The sequence below is a fragment of the Falco biarmicus genome, chromosome 2, assembly GCF_023638135.1.
Source record: "Falco biarmicus isolate bFalBia1 chromosome 2, bFalBia1.pri, whole genome shotgun sequence".
NCBI classification, from domain to species: domain Eukaryota; kingdom Metazoa; phylum Chordata; class Aves; order Falconiformes; family Falconidae; genus Falco; species Falco biarmicus.
This window is the reverse complement of record NC_079289.1, coordinates 20,334,215-20,361,240: the sequence shown is the minus strand read 5'-3', so window position 1 is coordinate 20,361,240 and position 27,026 is coordinate 20,334,215. Positions and strand designations below refer to the sequence as shown.

The 27,026-nt window shown below is 41.5% G+C and overlaps 1 protein-coding gene across 1 annotated transcript in view; it reads left to right on the top strand.

Annotated features, from left to right (window-relative positions):
* Positions 1-994: 994 nt before the first annotated feature.
* The window catches only part of LATS2 (large tumor suppressor kinase 2), a 49,195-nt gene continuing 23,163 nt past the window's right edge, over positions 995-27,026 (top strand). Inside the window, exons 1-2 of the mRNA XM_056328257.1 lie at positions 995-1,186; positions 5,428-6,011. Of these exons, the coding sequence (XP_056184232.1) occupies positions 5,673-6,011 (339 nt within the window). The 5' untranslated portion in view covers positions 995-1,186; positions 5,428-5,672. The remainder of the gene's footprint in view (positions 1,187-5,427; positions 6,012-27,026) is intronic.

Below are 27,026 nucleotides of genomic sequence, written 5' to 3'. Positions count from 1 at the left end.
CTGCAGGCTTCTTCCATGGTAATGATCTAAAGACACATGCATATATATATATATAGGAAAGCTTACTTTCCTATTGTTCTTACTCTATATTAGTACTCCCTGGTTATGTCTAGTGAGTGTATCTGTTATGCTGAGGGGTCGGAGCCAGCCTCTCAGATGCAAACATTGCTGTATTTGGGTGCATGGGGATTATTTCTCATTCATAATTGTCTTTATTAAAGACCACAGAGATACCGAAAATCAAAATATTCCTGCTTTCATGAAAAACAGGATTATATCCAGGCAGATCCATCCATAACAAGGTCAAACACAAGCCTTGCATCCAAAAATCCTTTGCAGCTTGGGTGTGCATTTTTGCTGCAGATGTAAATTCTCTGGCTGCCCTCATCCAGCACCTCAAAGCTCCCTTGTCTCCTTACTGCGATGAAAACACGGGAAAGCAAGTAACACCCCTTAAAAAAAAGAAAAAAGGCAAACCAGAAACCAAAAGAAAAGGCCAAATAGGCATCGATATTCCTGCCACTTTGTGTGTTCAAATGGCTACTTGAGCATGGAAGGAAAAATGGTAGTAAAAGGTTATCACCACAAAACTCTCAGTTAAGATGACTTTGGGGTGTCCGGCAAGTGGACAGGCACCTCCAAGCCGCCTCCCTCGGCCCTTTTCACGTCCACAAGCGGCGGCAACACCGTTCCACTCCTCACCTCAGCCACCCCCTCCCCAAAACCCCGCGGGGGGCTGCTGTGAGGCGGGGCGGGTTTTGTGAGGGGAAAAGGTGTTACAAGCTGCCTGTAAACCTCGGGAAGCGCACACCGAGGGGACCGGAGGGCGGAGGGGGGGGGGGCTGACCCCCACGGTGGCGGTCTCCCCCTCCGGTCCCCCGGGGGTGCGACAGCCCCTAACGGCCCTTCCCGCCCGGCCGCGCTGGAGGCCCCTCCCCCCGCTGGTATGCGCCGGGAGGGGCGGGGTGGGGGGGGCAGTGGAATGACGCGGGCGCCGCGGGTCACGTGACGCGAATGGAATGCCAACAATGTAGCGAATGTCCCGACTGCGCCCCGCACTCGGCGCCCGGGACGGCCAAGGGGGAAGATGGAGACCGGCCCACGCCGTCGGGGTCGCCGCCGCCGTTGAGCCGTTCCCTGACGGCCCTCCCCGTTGGCGAGCGGTGGCGCTGGGTGCCCCGAGGAGGTGAGCGAAGGGGAGGGGGGGCGCGGCGCCGCGGTTTCCCCTCAGCCCCGGGTGTGAGCGCTCCGCTCCCCGCCCCCAACCGCCGTGCACCGAGGGGAAGGTCGTGTGGAGACGCGGGGCGCGAAGGCGGGTCGGTCCTTGAAGCGGCAGGGAGCGTCCCGAGTGTCTCTGTCCCTCCTGGGGGCAGCTTCGGCGCCCTGCCCGCACCCTCCGACATTTTCCGGACACCCGTGTGACAGCCCAGCTCTGGCGGGCGGCGAGCTCCCCTCCTGCCGGAGGCCTCAGCCCCCGGCGGGACAGCCCGGCTCCCCCCGCGCCCTGGGGTGCCCCAGCAGGCCGGAGCTGCTGGTAAATGGCCGGAGTTTATTTTTGGAGCTTTCTGCCTGCGAAAGGTTTGGGGATGGGGGAGAAGGTCTTTGGGCTCCCGCGTTCCTCGGCGGCGCAGCCGGCCGGTGGCGGGGGTCCGTCGGAGGCCAGGAGCCTGGCCCGGTCCGCGCCGGGGGCGTCTGTGGAGGCGGGGGCCGGGGGGAGCCGAGCGGGCCCGACAGAGCCCGCCAGGTCCGGTCGGGCTGCGGCGGAGGCCCTGCTGTTCCCAGTCAGTTGAAGGTCACTGCCAAAATTCAGCACTTCGCCACCCTCTCTCCTGCCTCGTGAGTGCTGCTCGTGTTGAAATATCGCCTTCCCCGGCAAAGGCACTCGTGCAAATGACGCAAAATAGCTTATTTGGAGTGTCCGGGCTCTGCGGTCAATTACTGCTGGTCTGCTGTGGATGGGGAAGGTGAGCTGTTTCCCACAGCGCTGGACGGGGCCACTGCTTATGGTTGATAGTGGGACAGGGGCACGGTTACTGTGGGACAGTTTTCTCAGCAGGAGGAAGGAGAGGAGAAATGATTTTGGGGAAATCCTCGCTTCAGTTCTTTTCACTTTCACCGTGTGCCCACTTATAAAGGGGAGCACCGCTGGTGTAATAAGGAAATTCTTGGAACACTGCCACCCCCAACAGTTTTAGACCTCCAGTACAAAGTAGACAGTCCCTGCTTCTGTGAATCTGTGATCCAAAAGAGCCAAAGCAATACCTGTAAATTGGGAGAGGGAAGGCAGTTGTAGCAGTTTCTCAAAACTTTATTTTTTCCTTCTGCAGTGATCGCTAGTTAGCTCACTACAGTGTCTGCATGATTATAGACTAGGTAAACAGCTCGCCAGCTTGGTTGGGGTTTGGGACTTTCAGCTCTTGAAACACAGCTGGGCTTCGGTTTCTTGCCTGTGTCCTATCTCCACATTGCTCCTAGCACATGCAACCTGATGGTGAATGAAGAAACAGGAGAGTGGATAGCTAGTGCTGCTGGGAGAACAGACATCAATCAGCATATAATATCAGTGTGGTTGGCTTGTTGCTGCCAGAGCAGCTATTTGTATTTCTCAAATGAAGAAAAATAATCAGTTATTAAAAAATTGTTCGAGCTCAATGCAATTGAAGTAATGCTGCGCTTATTTGAAATACTCTATCTTCAGGATAATAGACAAGCTTCAAACTAGTGCAGAACATACAACTTTTTGGAAAAAAATCTCAGGATTGTTTAGTCAGAATAGCTTGAAGCTCAAAAACAATTCTGAAATAATTTTGTGATGGCAGGAAGGCTATTGATACATTCATGCTGTAGGCAAGGTACAGATCAGGATGTGGAGTTACCCAAATCCAGATGTACAGTCAGAAACACTTAGACAGAATTAGGCACACTACATATCTTTTAAAGCATACAACCCTTTTATTTTTTGCTAAAAATGCAAATCACAAGAAGATTTAAAAAAGCAGGTAACTTCTCTTTCTTTGTAAATAATCTGTAATATTTAGTGTTCCAATTTCTTGGCTTATCTTAAATATTTAATTAAACCCTTTCTGCAAAATATGAAAACACACTTGCAGTTAGCTCCAGTACTTACTGTTGTTGCTGTTCTCATTCATATGATCAGCGTTTCTTTCTGGTTTAGCACTATTGTAAGCTGAGGAAGTTGCCAGCTGGCTTGACCTAGCATTATTAGACTTGAGCTTAGGCTAAAGGTCACAAAAGTTCTTTATGTGAAGCATGTGTGTAAGTGGGAAAGCAGTCCTTTGCTACAAAAAGGTGGGGGTGGTGCAAACTTTCCCAGTGCATCCCAGGCCTTAAGATTGGCACAGCGACTGAAAAGGAAGAACAACTCAGATTCCTAAACCCAGCCATATGGTGCCTGCTGCTGTCAGGAAAAGAAAGACAGTTACAGACCAATTAATTGCTCTGTATCTTTTAAGCATTAGCTAGTTATGATGTAATCCTAAAAAGGCTGCAATACTTTTTTGTTGTTGTTGTTTTTAAACCGCTATGTTTTATCTTTTGCTGTGTTTTAAGTAGAAAAAATCCTATTCTTGGGATCCTTCAGTTGCTTTTGTCTTCATTGAGAACAGTCAAAACTTGATCTGTTATTGACTTAATAGCTGATTTGTTGTTTGTGGAAATACCAAAATCTAAATGAACAGCTTTAGCACTTCACTTAAAACAAGTGACAAACCCTGTCCAATGTGCAGGCATTTGTGTCGCTCTTAGCCCTCTATGAGTTAGGGTTGCAGGATACCCTTAGAGAGTACTGATTGGAGGAGATCAAGACTTTGAATACCTTATGGGTGTCATTTAGTTAACTGAGCATTTAAATCTTGTCAAAAGAGGTTGACATAGATTGATCTTCAGTGATTAGTCTGTGCTTCTGCATTTTGAACTGGTGAACCATCGTAAAAGAGTTCTGGGTCTCACTTCACTGTTGCATTTCAGCCCTTGGTTGTAGAGGAAAGCTTGAACTGGACTCTGTAGGAAGTGGTGATGGGCTTTGGAGGTGAATGTGTCCAGGTTCTCTTGGCCTTTGCACCGGTAAGCTGTTTCCCTGCCAGTGAGAAATGATGCCAAATGTATGGAAGTGGTTGTTTTGTTGGGAAATGCTATACCTATTGTAGGAAGAGTCATCTCAAGGAGTTGAGTTTTAGTATGAGCATGTGAAAATAAAGAACAATGCTTTCTGGAGAGACTCTTTACAATGATAAATGTGCTATGATCGGAAGTGAAGAACCTTTTTAAACAAAAAAAAAATCACAAACATCCAGTTGACTTCTAAGTAACTGAGAGGAACATAATGTGTTACCATCTTCTGTATTTGTGATTTGAAAACAACTGAACAAAATTTTGATCTTCCCAACAAAGGGGCTTGAGCACCATTCAGGAGTCACTTTGCAAGTGGTAATAGCAACAGCAGAAACTTGCGTAAGCAGCATCAATAGTGAGATGACATTTCTGCTTAAGCTGTCTTTTTAATTCTGTTTCAAATGTACCATTATTTAATGTTTTTGTTATGGTGAAACCACAAAGACTTAGTTAAGGTAACAACTTCATGCTGCACGGAGATGGTAAGTTGCACAGTAGTTCAGCTATGTTGCATAGTTGTTCTCTGATGCATGTCAGGAGAGGTGCATAAAACTGTCTCAAAGTCTTTTTTTTGTGTTGGGATGCTAACTGAGCTGGTTCTGCCTCTTCTGCTGTCACCGAGTAGCTCCATCTACCCGTCTTTTCTCTTTCTTCCCTATAAGGCACAGCTAATGAAATATCATATACACACCCCTCTTTTCTTTTTTCCTCCTCCTTCCAGTTCTGGGGAAAATTCTTACCTTCTGGCTTTGCTAAGGTATTCATGTGGAAAAGGCAAGATATCTTGTCTTTCTGTTATTCACTTTGTTATTGAAATACTAGAAGTTGCTATGGTTAGAGTCATCAATATTTCCATTATAAATCTTTTTCATAAACTTCTGAAACTGAGCTCAGCTAGTGTAAAACAAACAAAATCTTAAGTGGGGGAAAAACATTTCATGAGCATATGTTCCCTAATTATGAAATAGGATAGGCTTGTCCAGGATTTGATTATGCAGCTGGTTGGGAAACTTGCCGCAGTAAGGTACTGTAAAATTCTTAAATGTTGCACTTTTAAAGTGTTTTATTTTCATTTATTTTGAAAATGAAACTTTATAGAAAATTATTTGTGGAATGTGTTGAGAAAGCCTTTTGGAATCATGTTCTTGAAAACAGATAAAGTGAAAATCATTAAAGGGAATCCAACTGTGACAGCTTAATAGGTTAAACTGCTTCACTTGATTGTCATGCTGTCTCTTCAGAGGCATTTACAATATCAACTTAATTGCATGTACTTTCTGTTTTCTTTTGTTTCAGACACTGTCAATCTGCAAAATGATGATTCCAAGGATTTTCAATTTCTGTAGGAAACGTGAAGATGGTGAGCTGAAGTAAAATGTTGGCAGAAATTTCTTGAGAATTTTGCCTTTTCTTTTTCTTTTCAAAGGATTATGTTTACAATAAATTGATACCATCAAGTGACACTTTTTTTGAAATAATCTAAAAAAAAAAAAAAAAAAAGAGTAAAGCTGTATTTATGCTCAGAGAAAACTGGATTAACAATGAGGCCAAAGACTTTTCCTGCTACAACATATTCTGGAAACAGCAGACAAAGGTTACAAGAGATTCGAGAAGGATTAAAGCAGCCATCCAAGTCTTCAGGTCAAGGACTACCTGTTGGACCAGGCAGTGAAACTTCTCTGGACCCTAAGATTTTAATAGGGAAGGATGCTGCAAGGCAGCAGCAGATGAGACAAACACCCAAATTTGGACCATATCAGAAAGCTCTGAGAGAAATTAGATACTCTTTGCTGCCTTTTGCTAACGAGTCGAGCACTACAGCAGCTGTTGAAGTAAATAGGCAGATGCTCCAGGAACTGGTGAATGCAGGTTGTGATCAGGTATGTATGAGTTTGGAGGGGGTATTGTCACTGCCTTCAAAAGAAGTTTATACTCAGGACTGAAGAAAGGATTTTGATGGAAGTTACCAAGCTTGCCAGAAGAATCCATGCATTTTGTCAACTGGCAGTCTTGTTGATGTATGACTAGCAGAGTAGGTGGACTTACTGTTGAGAGATGTGCCTAGTATGGGATTAATGCATGTTAAAGACAGTCACGGTGACCTCTAGAATTCTCTTACGATTTCTCCAGTTGATAAATAAGGCTGAACAGGGTAGCTTGTCTTTTTTATTTTTATTTTTTTCTTTTTTTTTTCCCCCTCAATACTTGAATAAACCTTGGGTATGAGTAATAGGGTGGAATGTTGTCTAGCACATATAAACTCAGTTCACTGTCAGAAGCAACTAGAAGAAATGACAGAGACAGTACATGGTATTTGAAGAAGCTCACTTGCTGTTTGTCATAAGCAGGTAGAACTGATTAGATGTTCAGCAGGCAGCAGCGATTGGGTGCCCGCCTTTTTTTCCGTACCTTCTCTGCTTCTATCAGGAGGTGGTAGCCCTGTCTTAGATAAAGGTCTCTGCATACAGATGCTTGCTTTTGTCATTCTGAGATTGATGCTAGAACCTATTCTTCATTCAAAGACCATTCACCTGGTGCAGAACATGGTCTTTTTGTGTTGAGCTGCATTCATCTTGCATGTGCTTCTGGTGTTGGTATTGACTTTCACCTCTGTCCAGGAATAGTTCAAAATTTTGCTTTTTAGAGATGAAGTGCTGATTTGGGTTCATATTCTGGTTGTTGCAGACTCAGCTTTTTTCCTGTGTGATTGAATGACAGTTGTTGACATCCTGAAACATTTCCATTTATAATCCTTGATACAAATTGGAGAGATTTAAAACTGAAGTGCTTTCAGGAGCATTTCCTTGATTTCAAACTTAAACTCTGTTCAGTCATGGCAGAGTGTGAGTCTCTTGACTCTCCTAGACCATATTCTGAACCTGTATTACAAAACTAACTCAGGCATTATTGTAAACAGTCTGCATTTCTCTGGAACTATATAGATATTAATTAGTGCTGTTTCTATTCCGAAGAGTTTATGCTATGTGAGATAATCAGAGCTAGAGTAGATTGCAGATTCAGTGGGAAGTGCTGCAGTACAACTAAACACTTCCTAGTCCAGTGAAGCAAGATGTTATACTGAATTAATCTGGAGGAACCAAGAATTTTCTCTGATCTTAAGCATGCCATGAAAACAGAGTGTTTTTTAGAACTCTACCCTCTAAATTTCCCTAGCTGTTTAGGATGAGAACACTCCCTGTGCGTATGAGCCAAGGTTAAATGAGCACAGCTGGATTCTGGATTGGAAACGTGCATTTGGTAGGTTAAATGGACACATCATTCACACACAGAACAGGCTTGTTGGACTGAAATCTTGGAAAGTACTCTGAGCACACTACAGCACAGAAATGTTAAGCCAATGTATAAAACAGAAATACCTGAGCACCTGTTAAAATGTCTTGGTATTAAAGGCAGTGTAATGCACTATATATGTAAAGTTTTTAGTATCTTTATCTATTTTGACTTCAATGTTCATACAAGGGTATTGCTTCTTACAGAACACTGAGAATGAGCCCAGTTCTGACTCTGATGTGGAGATTTTTGTGATGTCCTTCAATTTGGAAGCATGTTTTTTGTTGTTTTTTTTGGGTTGTTTTTTTTTTTGTGCGGTTTGTTTTCTCAACCCCTCATCAGCCATGATTCTTCCATCCTCACATTTAGCATTTCTCCCTAGCTGTGACTTGTTGCCTGGAGACAGCATTATTGGGCATATCCCTTAGGTGTGTTTGGCGTTCAAACTGAAGTTTAAGCAGGATCACATTTGGCTAGAATGCAGATAGGGGTTCCAAAACTGGAGTCTCGTGGCTAAAAATGCTGGGTTTCCTGATGTGGATCCAGGCCATATGAAAGTTGGCTGTCGTGAAGGGCTGTGAATGAATGGAGCTTCTTGAGATGGTGTGAATGGTATCTGGCCCTGGGCATGGCATGGTGTAGGGTGACAGTCTTGATTACTGCATCTAGATTCTTCCTTTCCTCCTCATGCCTGGGCAGTTTTGAATCAGATACTGAACTGTTTCGGAGCATGATGTGTAGTAAATCAGTCATCCCAAGCTACCCTGTCCCTGCTTGTGAATCAAAGCCTTTAAATGCTTACCACATGGAGGTCTGTAGTCCTGTAGGCAGCTAACAGATCTCTGATTTAACAGAGAAGTTAAATCAGGTTCAGTTTCTTTGGGGATGGTTTTATTTACCTTTGGACCCAATGCTAGTGTGAGGTTGGTAAATGTGCATTGAAGCCCTCGTGCCATTTCAGGTGCCAGGAGCAAATGTTCAGAAGTTAAGGATTTCAGTCCGTGAATAGCTAATAGTCTTAATTGAGCCTTCCTTTACAGCAAGTCTGCAGAGTACAAGACCTTATACCTGCTGATGCTGCTTCATGGTGCAGCTCTAATTATGGGCATTTAGGAAGTTGTGAAGAATGAATAGGTGGCTATAACATTATTCAGTTTGGTCTTATGTGAACTCCATTTTCAAATTGGATTTGGGCTGATGCTTTTTGGTATTCTAGATGGAACACTGGAAAGTAATCCTAGCCTTGTGGGTAATCTGTTCTGGTGGACACCACGCAAAAATTGGGATTATTCTTCAGTCTGCTTATTGAGCCACAGTAAGGATTTTTGGAAGGATGAGGGGGTGCAGTGACAGTTAAGAAGGAAGAAGTATCCATTTTAGAGTCTGGGGACAGGATATTCTATTTATTACTCTTACTAGCTCCACTCATCTAAGCATATCTGTAGCATGGTTAGACTTTAACAGCCATTTTACGTACTGCAAGAGATGTGGTGATGTGGTCTGTTAGGTAACATAAAGGTAGGGTTTGTAGCTCCCTGTTCTGCTTAAGTGACTCTAAGTTTTAAGATGAAATGAGTTTAATTAAATAAAAAGAGAACATAGCGTTTTATTACTTTATTCTTGCTCTTTGAAAGACCCACACAGGCAGGAAATTGGTTATAAGCTGGTTGGTAAACTTAACAAGTATATAAAATGCAGTGTAATTCATGAAGTAAACACAAAATTCTTGTGTCTTTCAGTTATGGTCATCATAGGTGTTACATACAAAAATAATTTTGGGTTTTTTCAATTGATATAGGAAGTTGTCAGTGTCCTTTTAAATGACCTGTGTTCTTTCACAAAGATTTATTTTCAACCATTGTATAGCTTAGGATTTTATAATGAAATCTGGCCCCCAAAACTTCATGGGGTCTTTGCTGTTGACCTGAAAGAAGCCAGGATTACACATTCTGGGTTTTTACACATAATTAGTCATAGTTCTTCTCAAACAAATGGAGTAACTTGTCTGTTGTTTGCTTAAGTCAATCTTTTAAATGGTAATTATTATTTAGCAAGTTCAATCAAAAATAATTAGTGCAGCATAAATTGTTTTGAAACTTATAGAACATGACTGCAAAGACCAGGTCTTTTTTGTTGCAAGATCTTGAAGCCAAAAGCACTGCTGATATACTGTTCCTTAGTAAATAAAACTCGTTGGGCTTGGAAATGTAACTTGTAGTCACTGCAGAGGGACAAGATTGTGGAGCGTCTGTCCTGCAGGCTGGTAAACCACTGGAATCACCTGGGGCAACTGGATGGCGTTTGGGGTGTGGTGGTAAATGCAGCTGCTGTTGTGGATTGAATTTTTCTAATGAATAGATGCAATTGAGCATATGATCAGTGACATTCCAGCAACCTGAATGGGCTGTACTGTACTTACTGTACTTCCTTAGAGCATAAACAGCCACTGACATTGTAATTTAGAGTGGGCTGCAGCAGTTCTAGATGAACTGTGGAACATTACACACTTGTCATTCCCCTCCCCCAAGCAAACTTCTTTTCTTTGAGCAAAGATTCCTTTTCTGGGTGAAGATTTCTAGGCATGGTTTGTTTGAGCAGCTATTTTTAAGGAAAAAAAAAAGATGTTTTAGGATTTTTTACAGGCTGTGTACCCCAGTAACATGTATCATGTACTATACACCATACAACTGTGAATATGTGAAGCAGGCAAGTTCTTATGCTTTGTTTTTTCCAGAGGCTTTTATAGATATCTTTGTAATAAAACATGTACACCCCACCTGTGCCAATATCAGAACATTCCAAAGGGGAAGATCTGTCCTTTGGACACAAACTGTAGTGTCTTTCAAGGAGGTGGCATGGTGTTTGTGTAGACTGTAATGTGTCTAACAATATCAAGCTGACTATCTTGTCATCTGTATTGCACTGAGTTAATGGAATTCAGTTTGTAATGGGGTGGGTTGTTTTTTTTTTTTTTAAAAAAATCCTCCTTCTTGCATTCCAGGATTCTTTTGATCATCATGGATTACATCCTTTGTATTTAACCCATTTGGCAAAGATTCTACCCTGATTTAGGAATGCTGCTTGATTTTGGGAAACTTTGAGATTGGGGAATACACTATTTATCTCAATTTGAACAAATACTTGCACATCTTTAAGTGCGGGAAATAATGCTATGCCAAATAGAGCTTGGGCAGAAAGTCTTTTTTGTGTTTTGCATGTAGAACTAGTGTTCTGTTTTTTTTATATAGGGTTTTAGGTCATGCTTGTTCACGTATAATCCATGTGCCATCTAGCAGTGTGTTGCTGAGCAGTATGGCTTCTCACCCTATTGTTGGAGTGATGAGGAAGCAGATACAATGTGAAGTTTTGTTTTTGTAACAGTGTGTGGCTGGAGTTCTGCTTGTAGTAAAGTATCTGTTGTGATGTATTTGGTAAGAGGACAAGTTTAAAAAGACAGCTTACCTTCAAGGTGAAGGGCAGTAAATTTTATAATAGTCCTGGGCAGATGGGGGAATTAATTTCATAACATTGGCCTGTCCCATAACAAAAATTTTGTCTTTACTTGGGTAGGCTTCATCTGTGTTAAGAGTTGAGCTTGCTGGGCTATTTACCAAAACCTCCAGGATGAGCATCTTCATTATCTTCTGGGTGTTTTGGTTTCACATTGTTTTGTTAATGAAAAATGACTGAAGAATGAGCTGTTACAAGATTGCCTAGGTTATTCTGTGGGTCATATGTTAAAGGTGGCAAGAGTCATTACAAGCTATGTTGCAGGTCAGGAGGATTGTAAGTATTCTTGGGTTACAAGGAGAAAAAAAGAGGCCTTCAAATGAGGGCACTTGCTGCTGAATGCAGAAGGATTTTATTTTAGCAACTGAAGTAGATTTGATAATTCAGGTCAACAGTCTCTTGTGTGTTCATTTGCTTCCCTCCTTTGAAGGTACATTGTTCAATCTGTCTTCTCTTTACTGGGTGTGTTGAGAGCTTCTTTCATGACCTTTTCCTATGCTTTTTTTTCTCTTCTTCCTAACCTCCCTTTTTGGTTTCAACTTTGTTTTCATTTCTGAGAAGTTTCCAGTATCATCATCCAATGTTCTTCCATCAAAGCATATATGGGAATGTGTTTTCCCACCAGTACGCCTGAAGTTAGCCCCCTAAGTAATTTTAGTTCTTAGCTGCTTCAGGAAAAAAAGGGGTTTTAGCTTTCCAGGGACTGAAAGCAAGAGGGAAGGATTGCTGTTGAGCTGATACCCATTGACACCTCTGTCTCCTATCCTGTTTCTTGTCTCCAGTCTTCCAATGTTGTTGTCACTTCTTGATGATAGTCTGAGTCAATATACTTAAATCCTCGGTGCCATGACGCAGTTCCCATAATATATTTGGGAAGGTGCTCTTGGCTTTGTTCTGTGTGAGCGTGGCTCAGAGTATGCTTGTCCTGCAGAAGGAAGAAAAAGAATTTTGTCTTTTCCCTTGCATTTTCGCAGTAGTAGGTGATTGCGTGTGCTCCTTCACATGACAAGACATGGCTTCTTGGCAGCTGAGCAGTAATATAGCACTGAACAAGACTGCAGTATGTTTTAAATTCTGCCCTTTATTCTTGTTAGCCTTCTCTCTTTGGCAAACTACAGAATAAATTTCATCTTCATAGTAGGATTATGTTTGAAATGACAGAACAGAAATCAGATGTCAGACTTGAACTGTAGATAAATGTGAATCTTGAGTTACACTAATGCCTCCCTGTTCCTCGTGTCAGAATCATTCTAGAAGCTTGGGAGTTAATATAATCTAAAATTTTACATATATATATATATATATATATGTTGTAACAGGTGCAGGATAGTTAAATTGTATTTATTAAAATTTAATTGCCAGGAGAAAGTTGAGTTATGAATAATTCTTTTTAATAAAAAATGAAGTAGTTTCATCAGTCATTAAAAAATTCTGCATAAGAATTACCTTCAGTCTCTCAATAAAAAAGCCCATGTGGCCAAAAGTGAAGACTGCCATTATTATAACAGGAAATTGATATTACAATAGTAGTAGGGTGTAACTGTTCCTTTTGCATACTTTTGCGGCTTGTATCTGAGAGGAACCAATGTGATTTTATGCTGAGACTGAAAAATAGTATCTCTGCATGGGGGATGGGTTGGGGTGGTTTTTTTGGTTGTGCTTGTGGGTTTTTTTCTTTCTCAGAAGAATGGTATGACTTTTAAACTTAGAGAGATTTCAGTAGGAGGACTGAATGCAAGGCTTTTGCATGCTATAGTCTTTAGCAACCTAGGAACACTTTTCTGATAGTTGCTAAACTAAATGAAAGCTTATGTTAAATCTGCTAATTGAGTATCAGTAGAATGCAAATAAGTCCGTGACTACTTCTCGATATACAGGTATGTGCCACGGTTGTATGGAGTGATTTTCTATTTTGGTTTTAAATCCTTTTCTCCTGAAAAATCGCCAAATATACATAGAGTAACTTAGAAGTAATTTTTCCTCACTTTTTTTCCTTGCTGTATGCACAGGAAAAATTATTTTGCAGACGTTTTGAAATCAGTTGATCAGCAGAACTGAAACTAAGTTAACAGGAGGGAAAAAAAAGGGAATTCCATCTGTATCTTGTATAGAAATACTAATGCTGTCACCAGTTATATGAGTTTATAGGCATTTAAATTACAAGGCTATAGCCAGGTATTCACTTGCATAATATAATCTGATAAACTGAAGGGAAACTCTACTTTTTTCTTCCATTTTCTTTATAAAATATAGTTGCCAGATACTGTCATGTTTGCCCAAGAATGAAGTTCCTGTGACTGTATTTTCTGAAAGCATGGTAGTATTACAACTGTGTGTCTTGTTTTCTGGAAGCATTCAGGGTGCTGGCTGAATTTTCACCAGACCATTGTTGGAAGGAGGAACAGTGACCAGCATGGTCATGCCTAGGAGGTAGGGACTGAAGATCACACCGCTGTTGCTCTGAAGGTGAATCGTTATGTGCTAAAAAACACAGCAGAAGTACTTCTTGGTTGTGCAGTTGATCATGCCACTCTCGAGCAGACTACAGGTTGTTGGTGCTCCTTTGGGTACCACATTCAAATCCTGCTCCACAGCTGCTTGTGGTGGTGGTGAGTTCTACAGGATGTCTGAGTCCTGTGTGTGTTGTCTCTGTGTCTCCCCAACCTACTGTAAATCAGGCTCCAGTACATACAGTCTTTGTTCCTTGGGTACCAGCTGTCTCTGTGACTTGCAAATGCATGTATGCAATGCCGTCTATAAAGTAGAGGAGAGACATGAAAGAGACCTTCAAGTCAAGTTTTCTTGGTGATGGCAGCTGCTGTTCTCATTTATGGGTATGTCCATTAATTCCCCACTTTTGCCTTTTTTTTTTTTTTTTTTTTTAATGTCTCTTAACAAACAGGTAGGCAGGCCTAGGTTTTCCTTCATTTCACATGAAAGAATTCTGTCTGCGTTGCAAGCTGCTTCATACGGATTTAGCTACTCTAGATTAGATGTTTACAATCAAGTACTGCAGGAACAAACACAGTTTGCACTAGGAAAATCAAGGGACAGACACCCTATCTGTTTCCTTAAAGCTACAGAAGTTTGTGTTAATTTGGTCCGTATTGTTATATGTCATGTGTACAGCATGTGAAATACCACTTTTTGCACTCTTTCTGCTTATGTTCATAACCTAATTGAGTGTAGCTTGGAGCTGGCATTTTTATGTTGCTTGGAGCTGAGGCTTAGAGTGGAAAATGCTGGTCCTTGTTTCTAGGTTTTCATCATTCTCTAGCTTTTTGGAAAAAAAAAATTTAAAAAAGCCTCTGATTACCAAAATAGAGTCTAAAGTTGCTGTGGCGTTGTGGTCTTTGGTCTTACAGTACCATAGCAGCAGCAGGCTCCTATTGTCCAGACTTGAGAGGGATCCCGATTTCCCATCTTCAGAAGATGCTTAAGTAAAAGACTGGTGAATGTCAGCCAGTCAAACTCTCACTGTCTGCTTGCTTTACACATCTGCTGCTGGTCACCCAAAATACTGTTGCTGCTGGAGTATTTTCAATTTAATGTTACTTGGCAGCAGATATGTCTTCCCTGATACCATGTGGCTTCTGCTGAGGTGATTGTCAGCTCTGATCTGGATGGGGTCACCCAGCTATGGTTGCAGCACAGCAAAACTGATTTTGTTATAATGACCTTGTCCTGCCATCTGGACTGTCACTGTCAGTTCACAAAAAACTTCTTGTATACAAGTTGACACATAGAAATTAGGTTTCACCCAAGAGATGCATGTGTACTTATATGTATTATGATGACTGCAGTGTTTGCATGGTACCACCTGTTTGCAAAGAACTTAAGCTGTAGGATTTGGTTTCTTTGTCAGTTTAAGTAAACAAGATTCTAATGTTTAAAGCTGTGTTCTGCTTCCCTGCAGTGTAAGAGATGAATTTTTCCTGATGAGAAACTTGTGCTCTTCATTTTAACTGAATCCAGGCAATTAAAAATATTTCCCCAGGGAGGTGAAGGATCAAGAGAACAGGAGAGGATATGAAAATACTTTGTTAAAAAATTATTTCTAGGTCAGTTAATTTTCAGAAGGCTGAAGCCAAAGAATGTTGTGTACCATAACTTTGTGAATCAGGTAACAGCTATGGCAGGGAGAGCCTGTGAAAATAACTGTTCTGTGCAGCTTTGTCTTTCATTATTACCAGTGTATGTGTGCATGTGTGAAACTTACTTTGGCACATACTGTCTTCCATGCATTTAGAGAAATATAAACAGAATGTAAATGGAAAAATGTTGAGATTTAAATGTAGATTGCTTGAATGAGCAGGCATTTTGCAGCTGTATTCTATACCCTTCATTACTCTAATGCATGATTTGTAAATTACTCATTTCATCTGAAGCGTGCAGATGCAGTGTGTTACTCCCCACATGCATAAAATGCTAGAAAGAAAATACAGTTAAGTTCTTGCCCTTCAAAGAGATTGACTTCAGTAGGACAACTAGTAGTGTAAAATTACACCTGTGTAAGTCTTTATATGGTTAGGTTTGGATTTTATCCACCATTTATGAATCTGTTGGATATGGGTTATTTCAAAACAGAAGAAAATGTCAGCAAACTCACAGACTCAAGAGATCATTGTTGCTGCTCTGCAACTTCATTTTCTCCCTGTTCATTTTGTTCTTCCACTGTATCAACTCTTAACTATCTTCAGGGCTACTCAAGTCTATACCTTCCTTTACCTGTTGCCCTGTTGCATTGGGCTTTGTGCTCTGTTGGTGGAAATGATTGATGCTCAACACCACCTATGTGCTTTTCCCCATATGCCTTCTGAATACCTTAAGATCATTTTATTTATAAATGCAAACTATTAAGAAAAAACTCTTTTGTAGACTTTAACTTATTTTTTAGGTTTGATGTGACATCCTAAAGAATTATAAATGCAACTGTAATGTGACTTCAGTAGGACACCCCGTATATTTTCATTTCTGCATCTTTGCTTCCATTCAGTATGAGGGCTCTGTAGTCTGTGCTTAAACTAGCCACCTGTCCCTTTCATGCTTTTTTCCCAGCTTTGCCACGGTCACTCTGTTCGTTCTACCTTCCTACCAGGTGTCAGCCTGATAAAGATGTATAAAATCTAGTCAATGTAACTGGAATCTTGGAAATACTAATATGTGCAGGGTATCTTGGTTTACAAAACCAAAAAGAGTCTCTGGCAGTCTGAATTAAAAATATTAAAAGTTGTGGCCATATGACAAAGATCTTTGAATCAAGACAAATACACTCCATATTGGGCTGTTTTTGCTGTGGCTCCGAATAAGTGCTGAATAATTTTGTCCAGAGATATTAATTCCATCTTGCTGAAGTCTGTATTTTTTGATTGTCCAGCATGGTTTCCTGATTGTGCTTTTAGATGATGCCCCAGTTGCCTGTGTAATATGTGCTGCCCAGGCATGGTAGGTAGGGACCACCTGGCTGTGTGCTGGAGCAGGGTGGAATTCCTCTTTTTCCTTCAAGTGCTCCAGCAGTTGCTATGCTGGAAACTCACTTCTCCTTCCTGTGATAATTTCTTGCACCTTGCCCATCCCTCCCATTCTGAAAATCTTTTTATTATGTTTTCTCATGCAAGCACTAAGTTCATTGAGTGGTTTCTTGAAGTTGTTTTATGAAGAACCTGTGAACATGGTGTTGCAGTCATGCAAATGGTAGAGAGAAGATGTTGGTGCAGTCCTCAGCAGTGCAAATCAAAGACCTAGAGCCTAGGAGTTTACAGGCAAAAGTCATCGGTCTCTACTAGGGCACGTGGCAAGCCACCTCCCCATACTACAAAGGCAGGACTTCACTGGGAAGTGCCAGCAAGTTCAAAAGCAAGCCACAAGAATTTTCATTTGTGTTGTTGTGCCTTCCCCCACCCCCATCTCTCTGTTTACTGAGAAGTGAACCTTCAGGGGTTTTAGCCACATGAAAGTAACCTGGAAAAAGTATTTTTCAGTACTACTTTACTGCTGTAAAACCTTCTGTAACAAATCAGTTCCACTTTTTCAGGAACTTCCTTGTGATTCGTAGGAGTTGGAAACTACTGGAGGTTTGAGAACTTGCTGTTGCAGGCCCTGCTCTACGCTTATGCAGAAATGGGTGCTCAGATTTGCTGCCATGGAGAAGCTGTTGCCTCTTGAGCCTGAAAAGACCTCTGCACACGAGGCAAAGGAGAGTCTGAACTGCAGCACAATCTGTGGCAGAGCTCTTGTGTTGGAGGCAGAGCTGCCTTCTAGATTCCTGGGAAGGTCAGAAAGTCCTGCTATGTGTTCAGCATCTCCAGGAATGCTATTCTGGGCAAATAGCAGTGCTGTGTGTGTAACAGGATTCCTTGGGTTTTTGCAAAGAGCCATTTTCTTCCTCCTGTCTTAAGGAGGATGGTTTGTGCTCCCAAGCTCACCACTTTCTCCTAGAGTATGCACTCGATCATCACCCTGCATTGCATGGGCCAAACAGCAGCAGCTGCAGCATTAGCACAGCATCTGGGGGAGGCCAGTTATCTTAAGCTATGCATAAAGCTTCCTTCTCTTCCTCTCTTCCATCACCTTGAAATAGGACCATTGCCCAGCACTAGACAAATCCCTGAGTCCAGCTATCAGGGCACCATCAACTGTTCTTGCACACAAACTTTTGAGCCCATGAATTTGGGGAAAACCCTGCCACTACACCACAGATCTAGTTTGTTTTGCCATGTTCACATAGTAGTTTTGTGGTTTCCCAGTCTGGGAAGAGGCTCAGTGGAACTAATTTTTAATTCTTACATTCCCCACCCCACACCTCCTTCTGTTTTTTTTAACTCTCAGGTTGTGGCAGCTAATGGGTAGAGGAGAGGAGGTATTACAGCTGAGGTTCAAACTCTGATAGGAGAGTGGTAACTGACAGTCATGTGGGCAAATGGGAAGTATAACAAAGATGAAGCCCCTGCTAAAGAGTAGAAAGGATGATTGATGTCTGGCATCTAACTGGGGAGGAGGGCAATTGCATCACCAAGCTGGTAGTGCTGAGTTCAGCCATTGGTAGCAAACTGGTTGTTTTAACTGGAGGAACATTAGTGCTGATGAAGTATCGACCTTGAAAATTGGATGTCGTTTTTGAGGATGAAAATCCTAATTGTGCACACTGAGTGCTGTTTTGGCCTCTCAGCCCCCAAGCTGCCTGCACGACTGAAGCCAGCACGTGTTCAGCAAGGGCTTGTGCTTGGGGGTTAGGAAAGTGCTTTTCTTCAGCTCTGCAGTGTGGAAGAATCAGCAGCCTGAGCCAGAACTGCTCCCTGCACACCAGAGAAAGCAGTGTGGGGTTCCCAGCAATGCTCCCCAGAGTGAGTGCCTGCTGCTTGCTCTAGCTGGCAGGCACTGCAGAGGAGGAGAGGCATCTTCCCCACCTTCCTAGCCTATTGAATTTAAAAGCTCCAAGTTGCCTTGCTTTCCTCCTCCCCACTTCCCTCTTTTCAGTGTTTTTTTGTGTGCTTGCTGCCTAAAGTCATGCTTAACCCCTCATCCTGCCCACACGCTCTGCTCACAAAGCTTAATTGCTTTTTGTACTTCTAGGTAACACCCTCTATTCTAAACCCCTGGCTTCTATGCTTGTCGCAATGGCTGTTCTTGCTTTTGGGAAAATAAAGCATTCATTTTTCATGTAAAAATAGTTTTACTGTTTCCATAAGTGAGTAGCAATTGGGGCAGGCATATTTCCAGGTCAGTGTGGAGATGGGGCTGGATAGTGAAACCCTCTGTTCCAAAAATGGCCTGGAACCAGCAACAGTTCTTGATGTGCTGAACAAAGCTAACTGGTTTGTAGAGAAGTGGGATCCCTTTTTTGGGTGCACATGCAACATGCTGGTATTTTTCTGCAGTGCAGGGAGCCAAGCATTGATGTAACGAGCACTTTAAGTACTGTTAAGTACTTACATTAATTTTACAGTTTTTCTCATAATCGTGTTCTTTTGGTAATTGTAGGCATGGGGTTTGAATAAAAGGTTACAAAAGAAAGTTTCTTAGGGCATAGTCTATAACTACTAGTGCTTTGAGTATCTGAGCAGAAGCGACGTTTGCAGGAGTAGTCTGTAGTATTCCACAAGAGATTGTGCTCAGTTGGGTACTAAGCAAATAAACAGTAAATGTGTAGATCTTGGATAATGTTGCTCTGTGTTTGTTTAGATAGCCCAGCTGTACTTCAGATTTCGTTCTCTATGGTAGCTGTCTTGTGAATCTGTTGGCTTATTGCCATGTATTTTAGATTTATATGAACATGTTGTGGATCTTTTTCATCTTTGTATTTTGTTAATTCATATTTTTACTTCCTTCAGGCATATTTTAGAGGTCTCTTTAAGCTTTTAAAAACTAGTCAGCTCAAATTTTCCCTTTATCTTCACAAAAGTCACTACAGAAGAAAAAAGCACAGAAGGGGAATTACAGGCAGCATTAAAAATGTTCCTTCAGAACAGAAAAGCAGACTTAACATGAATTAAAAACTCTGCTCTGTTTCAGAGTTGCAAAAGCTCTTTTATTCACCAGAGAACTGTTAAAGCTAGTAATTTTTGGCATAGTATTGGTCAGGGAAGCGTGACAAAGTACAGTGGAATGCACTGAGCTGTGATCTAGCCTGTAGTGGTATATGACTTTAGTGTATGGTGCATTGCAGGAAGTGCTGGGGGGGTGGGGGGCTGGGGGCGGGGAACGGAGGGTGGAGAGGCCTTTTCATTTCATCAGCTCCTGAGTAACAGTATTCTTCCTGAAACACTGTCTGCAACATCAGAGGGTCCCTTGGATGCTTTTGGGTCAGAAGACAAAACATGAAGAACCTGCACAATCTGAGTTTCTGGTAGAACCTGGCTTTGTTCTCTGAGCACTGCTGTGCAGAATTAGGATGGGATGAGAAAGTTGGGAAGAGTCATGTGTTTGGGACTGCAGATCAACTGTGCATATATCTACAATGGGACCATATCTCCAGCCCACCATGCTGGAAGATAAAAATTCTTGGGCTGAAATTCTGCCATCGTTGAAATCAGCAGTTAAATTCCTATTGATTTCATCAGGCCAAAACTTTACTTATTTTGAGCAGTAACATCATTCTCCTGTTCCACACACACGCTAAGTCCATTTACTTAGACTTAGGTTTTGGCACAGGTTTTGGCCTTAAATGGAAATCTGTTCAAATCCATTTAGTATCAGTACCATGGATTTCAGATTACATGGATGGTTAAACACAGCTATATGTGGTAATTAATAACCAGTTCAGATATTCCTGTAATTTGAAGCATACCTGGTATTTTCCTTCTTTCTTCTCTGAATTATGATGTTGGTGGGAGAAGCTTGGTGTGGTATGGATTGTGATACCAGTGTAAATCACTAACAGGAGTTTTACTGTTCACCTTGGGTTTCACATTAGCATTGCTCAGTTACAGCGATAATCAAATACAAAGCCACTGTTACATTGGCATTGCAGTAAAGCTGTGTGGTGCAACATGGTTGCAAAAAAATGAGGTCTCTATCCACAAGAAATTACAACTTGAATCCACGTTCCTGTGGTAGGGATGTAGGAAGATTGCAGCACAGAGAAGATGATAGGATAATGATATTTAGTGTATTTATTGTTTGCATAGATATCTCTGTTATTCTTACTGTCGCCTTACTTAATGTTTTTCAAGAGGACAGCTTGATGTTATATTGAAAATGTGGGTAAATGTTTAGAGCAGGAGTAAATGAATAGTCAGCTGGTGGCATGTCCCAGTCTTGGGTTAGAAAGAATGCAGAACTTGCTTGGCAGATAGGTTGCTTAGATGGGAGCATTGTAATACTCATTGAAAGTCATTTGGCATTTAGGATATAGGTCCCCTTTAAGATGTAGACTGTCAGATTATTACAGGTTAGGGTATTTCTACTCTAGATTCTTAGCTCTGCCCTCTTGCAGAGATGAGCTGAAGGTTGAAAGCTGACTGTTCAAACTGATATACAAGAGTCATTGTAGCCATTCAAGTAATGGGCTGCATATGGAACTGCTCTGAGTGTATTACTGTTTTCATTGCATGGCAGTACTTTGGATAGTTCCAGCTTGTCAGGTATTGCATGCTCTGGAACATAAATCCTATAAATTTCAGTTGTCGAAAAATAATTGCCTAAGTTCAGGTTTTCACATATAATTCTATATGTGTGTGTATATACATATACTAAGCTTGCTTATCATTGGCCTCTGTGGCTAGTCTCTGAAGGTGGTGGCAGATAAACTGGAAAATTTGCTTAAAAATAATCATAGTGATGACAATTTTAAGAGCTGATGTATGCCCTGGAGAAAAGGAATTGACAGTTGCAGTGCTTGTTACAGGAAGTGAACGTTGACCTTGGAAACAGAGTGTCATCTTCAACACTGTGGTTCAGGAGTCATTGTATCTGTAATTCAGCATCTCACAGCATCATCCAAGGCAGTGTGCACACAGACAGAAGCCCAAGTAAGATGCACACACAGCAGAAGTGAGGAAGGAGTTTCTCTGGAGCTGTAGAAAGTACTGCAAGATAATCTCTTGGAACTTAGAGGTGTAGTGTGAACTTGATCATCAAAATACAGGGACCATCTCCATGTATCATTACCATGGAGGTTTAGCTTTATTTTGGGCTTGGCATGCTGAAAGAGTACGAACACGGATCTTCTCATGAATCTGCAGTGGGGTGTGATGCAATGGCATCTGGTTAACAGTACTTGGCAACATGCACACAGGTTAGAAACCCGTAGTACTGTCTCCACCCAGTTCTTGAGGAAATTTAGGAACTTGGAACTTGATTGCCTAACCAGATATATATTCTTATCTTTGCCAGCTTTGTTGAACAGGTGCACAAAACCTATTTTTTTTACTTCATCCAGAAACAGAGGTGTTCACCAGTACACTACTGCACGTTGTTGAGTCTTAGTTTCCAGGACTCTGTATTTTGAAGCCTCCCAGCCATGCGATGTAGCATTGTGCTTGTTACTGGTAGTGTTACCGCATCAAAACACCAGCCAGGTTTCATTCTGCATCTGAAATATTTGAGAAGATTTTTGCCCAGCATGATTTTGCTGTAGATCTCACTTCCAAGAATATGTTTTCTCAAGGGAGAAAAGTGATTACTTGTCTGTTACTGGATTCTGAATATTTTGCACCCTTAGAGATCTCAGAAGAAACACTGTCTTTTAATAGTATTCACGCAACTGAGTATGTGCTGTGATAATGGTAATAATGAAGCCTGAAAAACAGTTGCCAATTGTTCTATGGCATGGGCTGAGACTATTGGAAAACAACAGTCTCCTAAATGTTTGGGTAAAGGCTTGAAGGAGGGAGGTGAGGAACACTGATCCACTGCCAGGATTACTGGGAGCTAGTAAGCAAATGTGTCAGCACTGAGTGACTTGGTCAAGGGAACAGTTTCTTTATCTACTTGAGCCTTCTCAAGCTTCATCCTCAGACCAGCTGTGGAGGAAGGATGAGTGGAATTGTGTCCTGTGCTCCACCTTCCTCTCTCTCCGTTATTTCAGTCTAATCAAGTTCAGACTTCTGTAGCATTCAAAATACTGTATTTTCCTAAGAAGTATAGTTGTGGAATAGGTCCAGTATCTTCTACAGTCAGTGTTACAGGGTTTTTATTGGCTTGATACAGTGATATTTTTTTCTTCCTCGTGTGGTTTAAAATTACTTGTCTAACATGTTGATTTATAGCCTGTCATGTAAGACTGTTTCCCCTTGGATATATCTTTTTAAGATGATCAAATGTGTTTCTGAAAAATGTCCTGTTGTTGCCTTGAAATATTAGGTGATAACTGCACAAGTAAGAGAGGGATTAGCTTGTTAAACCTAATATGACAACAAGACACAAAATACTGCAATCAAAAACTTTCTTAAGGCAGCATAGAGAGAAAACAAAACAAAACAAAAACTTATGGTCTGAGATATCACAAGCATATTGCATTCACCCGAGAAGTTTGTAGGTTGGTGTGAAGGCAGGAGAGGAGACTCCTGGGCTGGGGCTCCAGGGGAGCCGCTTTCAGTGGTGGTGCCAGAGCCTCCCGTCTTCCCACTCATTCCTCCCCAGTTCATTGCCGCAAGCTGTGCCAGCACAGTGTTTGCAGAGCTGAGCGGTGACTGATCAGGGAACTGATCCAGGTTAAAAATAACTTTTGGGGGATTGTGGGAGGCACATGAGCACAACTGGGGGTACAGCAGGGGTGCGCAGAAAGGAGCGGAGAAGTTGAGAGCAGTGGAACTACCATCAGAGGAAATTCTGAGAGAAAGCTCAGCCTGCACTTACGTGCTCTCTCTCCTCTTTCCAGCTGTGCTCCAGAGAGGACCATCTGCTTGGTGCTGTCTCTTCTTACTCCCCCTCTCACCCAGGTCTTGTAGCTCCAGCTCACTTGAGTCCAAATGTGCTCAGTTAGCTTCAACAGCTAAATCACAGGTCTGTGCTAACCCAGCTGTGTCTGGTGGCAAGCAGACCACAGCATGGTCAAACGAGGGAAGCAGGTGATAGGCAGACAGGGACAAAGTCGAAGAAGTTTTCTGCCGACATACTTGCAGCTGAAGATAATACGTGAATACTAAGTTATGAATGCTGAAAGTAGTGATACAGTCATTTTTCACGTTGCTGCAGCTTATTTCATTGATGGCTAATGGCAGGTTTGTGAGGAGGTACTAATGTTAAGGGGATGGCATTGAGGAGGATTTTGCAAGAGGATTTCTTTTCTTGCAACAACTTAAAATACGTATCACAGCCTTTGCACATAAATGGAGCTGAACAAGAAAGATGCATCTTCAGTACTGTGTCTTGACTATTAAAGTGTGCCACTTGGCTGGTAGCCAACAGAGATAATATCGAGGTGAGCCGAGTAGACACTGTTAAGGAAACACCAGATAAAGAAAGGACAATTTAAGAGAGATACTGTGGAAACCTAGAAAGAAATTGTTTTATACTTTTAAAAGATACTTTTGAAAATAATTACACAATGAAAGCAAAGCCAGGTGACTGTATTCCTTTCAGTTGTTCTGTTGGGTATTATCAAATATTTTTCCCCCTACTCTCTGATGTTGAACTAGACTTAGGTGTCTGCTTACAAGGTTCCTCTACGAGATCAATCAAAGTGTATGTTACCAACTGGCTTTAATTTTATTTATTTTTACACTTCTCTATACTTACTGAGCACAGAAGAGGCACAGTTGCATGAAGCACTACCATGGAGCAGAAGGAGTCTTCCATTTTCTTCCTGCTTCTGGTCAGTTTTGGGGACCCTGGTGGCCATTTCTGCCTCCCCCCAGTAGCTCCTGGGCTAAGGAAGATGCAGCTGCTCTCGGGGGAATTGTTTACCTCTCTGTGGAATCTTGTCCTGGTCAGCTATGTGCTAAGAATGTGAATAGTTTTGCTGCGACTGCTTTACATGTAAAAAGACTGACCTTAAGATATTTTATCCAGCTGGGGTTTTTTTCTTTTTCTTTTTTTGCCTCTAGTACTGATAGAGTTGAGAATTTTGTCTTGCAGCTGCAGAAAGCTGCAGTGACTAGCAGTCGTATAAAGCGTTTAGTACAAAGGGATGGTTTTGTACTCTTAAAAATCATTAAGTGGCAGTCAGTGGTGTTTAGCAATTCTTACTTTTGGACCCATAGTTATACATGTGTATTTGATAGAGTTTATGAAACTAAGTGCTGCATGGAGACTTCTGGAAAATGTCTAATGAGATCCCTAGTGCTGCAGAGTTTGAGTGTATTGTATTACAATGTTGGGCATATTGATTTAAAAATGTTAAAAGCTGAATGCTTTTTGTATATTTTTGAATGAGAATTTAGAAAAGGAAAGAAAGCATTACAATTATTACATAAAATATAAAAATGCCAACAAAGTTTTTAGGAAATAATATTGTATGTAAAAGTTCTTCATGTTCCTACTCTTTGAACAATAAATACGCCAAGTTGTCTTGCCCAACACACTTGCATTCTGTGTGTGTGTGTATATGCCTGTTCTGAAAAATATTAGGAATCTCAAGATAAAACCCAGATGTTTCTTCAGTCACGTGAGATGTGCAGTGTTGGACTGCGAGGCTGAGAGAGAAGTAGACTTCATTTGTCTCACAATGGAGTTATATTTCTTGGGTATATTTATTTTCTTTTTGACTGCATTACTGCTTGATGTCTGTTGGGGTCCCATTGTAGTGTGAATCCTCAAAGGAGAGAACAGTACAGTGGTAATGCATTCCAACCAGATATCCTGGAGGTTTTAATAGGTCCATTGAAGTACTCCCCAAAGAAAAATTAAGGGGAACAAAATTCTTCTAAACTTCTAAAAGCCATATCAGGAATATGCTTGAACCTTGTTTGGAAAGTTGTTAGTATTTGACCTTGAATATGAATGGGGGACTTAATTTTACTGTCTTTAATTTTTCTTGCCTTGAAGAAGAGGTTGTAAACAATTGAAAGTTCTGCTGGTTTAAAACTGAACCACACACCCCCCCCACCCCCCACCCCCCATATAAAGTTACAAGAAAAGGAGGGGAAAGGTGTATGACTCTTTAAATGTTAAAATCTTATGAAAAATAAGATGCCTGAAGTAGGCAGCACTCAGTAAAAATGACAGAGGCATCATGAACAGGAACAGATGCAAAATTCAATTTGTATAGTTGGATATGGAGAAATGCAATAAACAGTACTAAAGCATTGCAAATTAGCAGCACCATGTGACTTTCTGGGGAACAGCTGACTTTGGCAGTGCAAAAAGCTCTTCTAGTCTTTGACACAATTCTTTTGTGTGCTTTGGGGCTTTATTCCTGGACAACAAGCCTCATAACTCATCTTGCTGAATATGAATACCACTTTACAAGTCCCTTGCATCTAGTTTGGCTAAGAAACCACTTGCAAGCTCCATGAATATTTGTAGAAAACCTCTTTTATACATAACTCAGTATGTATTTATCTTTATTGTAGAAGGAAGAACAATGGGAAGCACTCATCTTGGTGTCTGTGGCCACTGAAAAGAAATACTTTGATACACAAATAGCATTATTGTAAATGTAATGCCAGCCAAAGGCATTTTTGGCTAAGGCAGGAGCAATAAAATTGGCAAACACATCGCTTGCTGCTAATGAAGAGGAATAAGCTCATCATGAAACCTTCACTGAACTGCTATTCTATCCAGCTTGATTTACTTGCCCTGGTAGAGTAAGAAACTGCTGTCTCAAGGAAAAGAAAAGAAAAGAAAAAAAAAAAAGTGGGGGGGATGTTGGTGCTAGTAGGAAGGAGTCATGCTAGCTTTCTGACAGCTCAGTATGTGAAAAGCAGGTCTGAAGGAGAGCAGGATGGCCTGCTGCTCTTGCAGCAAATGCGTCCTGGTTACTGATAAGTGTAAAATACTAAGACCCACCTGGGAGAAGGAACCTGAAAGAACTCGATTCCAAGACAATACTTGAAATAGTTTATATAGTACTTTGTAAATGGCAGCTGGCTTTTGCTGGAACTGCCATCTTAATGTATTTGGTAATTTAAAGTGCATTATGTCAGGAGTAGGTTAGTTTTCTGGGTTTTTTTGTTTGTTTTGTTTTTTTTAAGTTTGCATGCCTTTAGTGTAGATACACTTGCTTGGACCACCCCCAAAGTATGAAGTAGCAAATGCCATTTTTTATTCATGGCTGGATTTCGTGCATGAGGATCCTCGTACAAAACTGGAAGTGAAGCTATACTCAAATGCCTTTCTTAAAACAACAATGCTGTTCTGCAGTGTGGTGCACCTTTACCTCAAGGCTGGGTCCAATTCTACCTCAACTTTGAAGATGCCTTTTGTGCAAGGTTCTTTACTGTATTCTACTTGTATTAAGAGTTTGTGACATTTCAGTGGCATAAATAAATTCCTGAAGGCAACTTGCTAAGATCTTTTCCCCAGGAAACTTGTATCGGTTCTTTGCTGGGTGCTGCAGTGTTTATTAATATTCTCAAATTGGCCTTTAATACTTACACTGGTATTAATGTCAGCACTGTTGGCCAGATTTGCATGTTTCACTAGGCTGAGTCAGACAGGGCAGAAATGGAGTAAGGAGGAATTAGTCTGGCTGAAGTCTACCCGTTCTTTTG